The sequence below is a fragment of the Carlito syrichta genome, unplaced genomic scaffold (genome assembly GCF_000164805.1).
Source record: "Carlito syrichta isolate Samal-C Ts95f unplaced genomic scaffold, Tarsius_syrichta-2.0.1 Scaffold315099, whole genome shotgun sequence".
In the NCBI taxonomy this organism is placed as follows: domain Eukaryota; kingdom Metazoa; phylum Chordata; class Mammalia; order Primates; family Tarsiidae; genus Carlito; species Carlito syrichta.
The window spans coordinates 316,242-319,613 of record NW_007259195.1 but is presented as its reverse complement, the minus strand read 5'-3'; the positions used below and the strand labels follow the sequence as shown (position 1 = coordinate 319,613).

The following is a 3,372-nucleotide window of genomic DNA, read 5'->3' as shown; positions in this document are numbered from 1 at the left end:
TAGTCCAAGCAGCGCTTCCTGGACAAATGTTAAAAATTGATTATGGCCTATATTTTCTGGAAGCACAGGTGTTTCAGATCAATAGAACTAATCTCGTGGAAACAGCTAATACTAAGCCTTTCTATAAGACAAAGAGCTTTATGTTTGCAGGTTCAGATATGGGAGGAAAAAGGAATTTTCTTGGAGCTGAAAATATTTCCTTTAGAGCTAATGGGATTGTAAAAATTCAGTAGGGCTTATTGAACGCTTAAAAAAAGGAAGAAAAGAGAACCCACCAAAAGAAAAGTAATAAAACCTGAACTATCACCATCAGCTCATTACAACAGTTAACTTCCTGCCTATGAGTGTTTCAAAGATGACTCCCCCGAAAGCTTGAGATAAATACACGATTATGAAACAGACTAGGACTTCCGGCTCAGGGCCTTCTCGAGATGATCACCGACGTGCAGCTCGCCATCTTCACCAACACGCTGGGCGTGTCGCTCTTCCTGCTCGTCGTCCTCTACCACTACGTGGCCATCAACAACCCCAAGAAGCAGGAGTGAAGGCGGCATGGCCGGCAGGGCTCCAGGACGTAGTCTGAGGCAAGATGGAGGGCGAGGGGGCCCTCGTACTTCGCCTCGTTCCCTCCTGCCTGTCACCACATGCAAAACAACTGCACTTGGATTTTCCAAACAACTTTTATTTCCTCAAAGTCTTCCCTGACCCCATGGAACAAGAAGCTGCCCCTGAGTAGGGCCCAGCAGAGGGGCTGCTTGCTTTTTATTCCCTCCCCCCATATAAAAATATAGATATTAAAAAAAATGAAACAGACCGCCCAGGTTTGCTCTTATCAGAATAGACCTGGGTGGACTTGGAGACTCCTGCTAGAATGTGGCTAGTTTCCAGTCAACTCAGAAAGGTTTCTTAGGATGGAACAGACGGCCTCGTAATTGGGTTCACGAGTACAAGTTTGTCAAGTTTCCACTTTCCATGGCATGGATATATTTTCTACACAGACTCTCGAGAGATATTCCTTTGTAAACTTACAGCAAATGGCAAAAGACTGATGCTAGCCTTTCTCCACCTGGGAGCAGCAAGGCAGAGGCAAGTCTCATCCTGTGGGTGCAGGCGTATCGTATCGTGTGCGTATCGTATCGTGTGACTTTGCAGCAGATCCTTGATCCACCAGTGCCTCTGCTCTCTTCTGTCTAAATAGGAAGTTTAGCTACGGCCTAACTCTAGTAAATCTGTGCCCCCACTTAGAACCCAATTAAGAAAGATAATTCTGCCGGGCACGGTGGCTCACACCTGTAAATCCAGCACTTTGGGAGGTGGAGGCAAGAGGATTGCCTAAGCCCAGCGGTTCAAGACCAGCCTGGGCAACTTGGTAAGACCTTATCTCTACAATAAACCAAAAAATTAGCTGGGTGTCGTTCCAGCTACTTGGAAGGCTGAGGCGGAAGGATCGCCTGAGCCCAGCAGGTAGAGGCTGAGGTAGCTGTGAGCATGCCACTGCACTCCAGCCTGGGCAACAGAGTGAGACTCTGACTCAAAAAACAACAACAACAACAACAAAAAACCATAATTCAGCCAGATGGCCCTGGTTTCCAACACTGGTTCTACCACCATGTAGCCATGTGCTGTTGGGTAAAACAGTTAACCTTTTGGCGCTCAATGTCCTCATCTGTAAAAATGGTTATAATAACAACACCTACCTGGTAGGTGTTAGAAAAATGTTAGCTTTCATTAGTAGAGGCCACACTATTATAATGAAAGTTAAATATGTGGTTTCCATGCTGTTGTCACAAAATTAACCAGTTTTTACAGGGATGAATGAGTCAGGCAAAAGGGCACGCAAGGTCAAGAGTCTTGTAAATTCAGAAGTTGCTATTGTTAATATGGCACCACTATGCCTGGTTCTAGTATTACTGATGCAAGACAGTGGTTAAGTATGTTGTGTCCTCTCTGGATTACTTCAGTGACCATCTGTACTAAGGAGTGAATGCCACTGGAAGTTGGTGATTTTCCTGAATGATCTCTGAGTCAGGTCCCCCAAAAAAGGCTTAAAAAATAATAATTGTTTGTCAGGTGTGGTTGGCTCATGCCTGTAATTCCTGCACTTTGGGATGCCAGGGCGAGAGAATTGCCTGAGCCCAGGAGTTCGAAACCAACTTGGTCAACATGGTGAGACCTAGTCTCTACAGTGAATCAAAAAATTAGCTGAGCATAGTGGCACATGCCTGTAGAAAATAATAATTTTTGACAAATGATTGCAAATGTGTACTTTCTAGGAGTGTGTGTGTGTGTGTGTGTGTGTGTGTGTGTGTGTGTGTGTGTGTGTTGGAGGGAGCATTCTATTTCCCAATCAAAATGCTATGACTAGCCAGGCATAGTGTCTCACACCTATAATCCCAGTGCTTTGGAAGCCTGAGGCAGGAGGATAGCTTGAGGCCAGGAGTTTGAGACCAGCCTGCGCCACATAGCGAGACTCCATCTCTACACAAAAATGAAGAAAAAAAGCTAGGTGTGGTGGCACATGCCTGTAGTCCCAGCTTCTTGGGAGGCTAAGGCAGGAAGATCCCTTGAGCCCAGAGGTTTGAGGCTGTAGTAAGCTATGATTTTGCACCACAGCATTCCAGCCTAGGAGACAGAACGAGGCCCTGCCTAAAACAAGTAAATAAACATCAAATTCACAGTTAATCCCAATCAAACCCACAGATGCAGAAAGTACTTTGTGCTAGATGAAAAAGATGACAATGAGGGAGGTGGGAGGGGAGAAACGAGGGCTGTGGTGTTGACCAGGAAGGGGGAAGGAGTGCCTGGCTTCTGGTCACACTTAAGTTAACTGAGTACCCCTGGCAAGTCCTTGAAGTTTCGGCTTTCTCACCTGGAAAGTCAGGGTCATACCTGCTCATTCCTGCTCACAGCCCTGAGTCACAGCACATGCAGAAGGGACCCTGCAGTCGGAGAGCATTTCACAAGTATAGGGTGCTTGTGAGAAGCTCCCATGGGGAGAGAAGAAATGCTGAAGTCCATGGAGGTACAGACTTCCCCAGAACATTCTCCTTCTTTGAACTTATTTGAAACCCATGGTTTCCTGTTTCCTGGAGAGTGAGGACATTGGAAACGCTTGCCCATCCATGAGACTCAGGGCTCCCTGCCGACCAGCAGGTCTGAAATCATCATTCGTTTTGGCTCCCTCCATGGGAAGGGAAGCTCCTCGGAGCCAGGGCCTTGTCCACCTAGCTGACCAGCACCTGGTACAACATATAGGGCTCGGGATTTAAGATACTCAACGAATGTTTGTTGAATAAAAGAATACACAGATGGTAGCCAGGCTCGGTGGCTCAGCCTGTAATCCCGCGCCTCTGGGAGGCTGAGGTGAGTGGA

At 46.7% G+C, this 3,372-nt stretch overlaps 1 protein-coding gene across 1 annotated transcript; it reads left to right on the top strand.

Moving 5' to 3' along the window:
* Positions 1-257: 257 nt before the first annotated feature.
* LOC110594398 (dolichyl-diphosphooligosaccharide--protein glycosyltransferase subunit 4-like) lies at positions 258-571 on the top strand. Its single transcript, XM_021706070.1, has one exon. It carries the CDS (start codon positions 432-434, stop codon positions 543-545), a length of 114 nt encoding a protein of 37 aa, XP_021561745.1. The 5' UTR covers positions 258-431; the 3' UTR covers positions 546-571.
* Positions 572-3,372: the final 2,801 nt, after the last annotated feature.

Coding starts and splice junctions, on each gene's coding strand:
- LOC110594398 (XM_021706070.1), top strand. CDS start 432: ATGATCACCGACGTGCAGCTCGCCATCTTCACCAACACGCTGGGCGTG.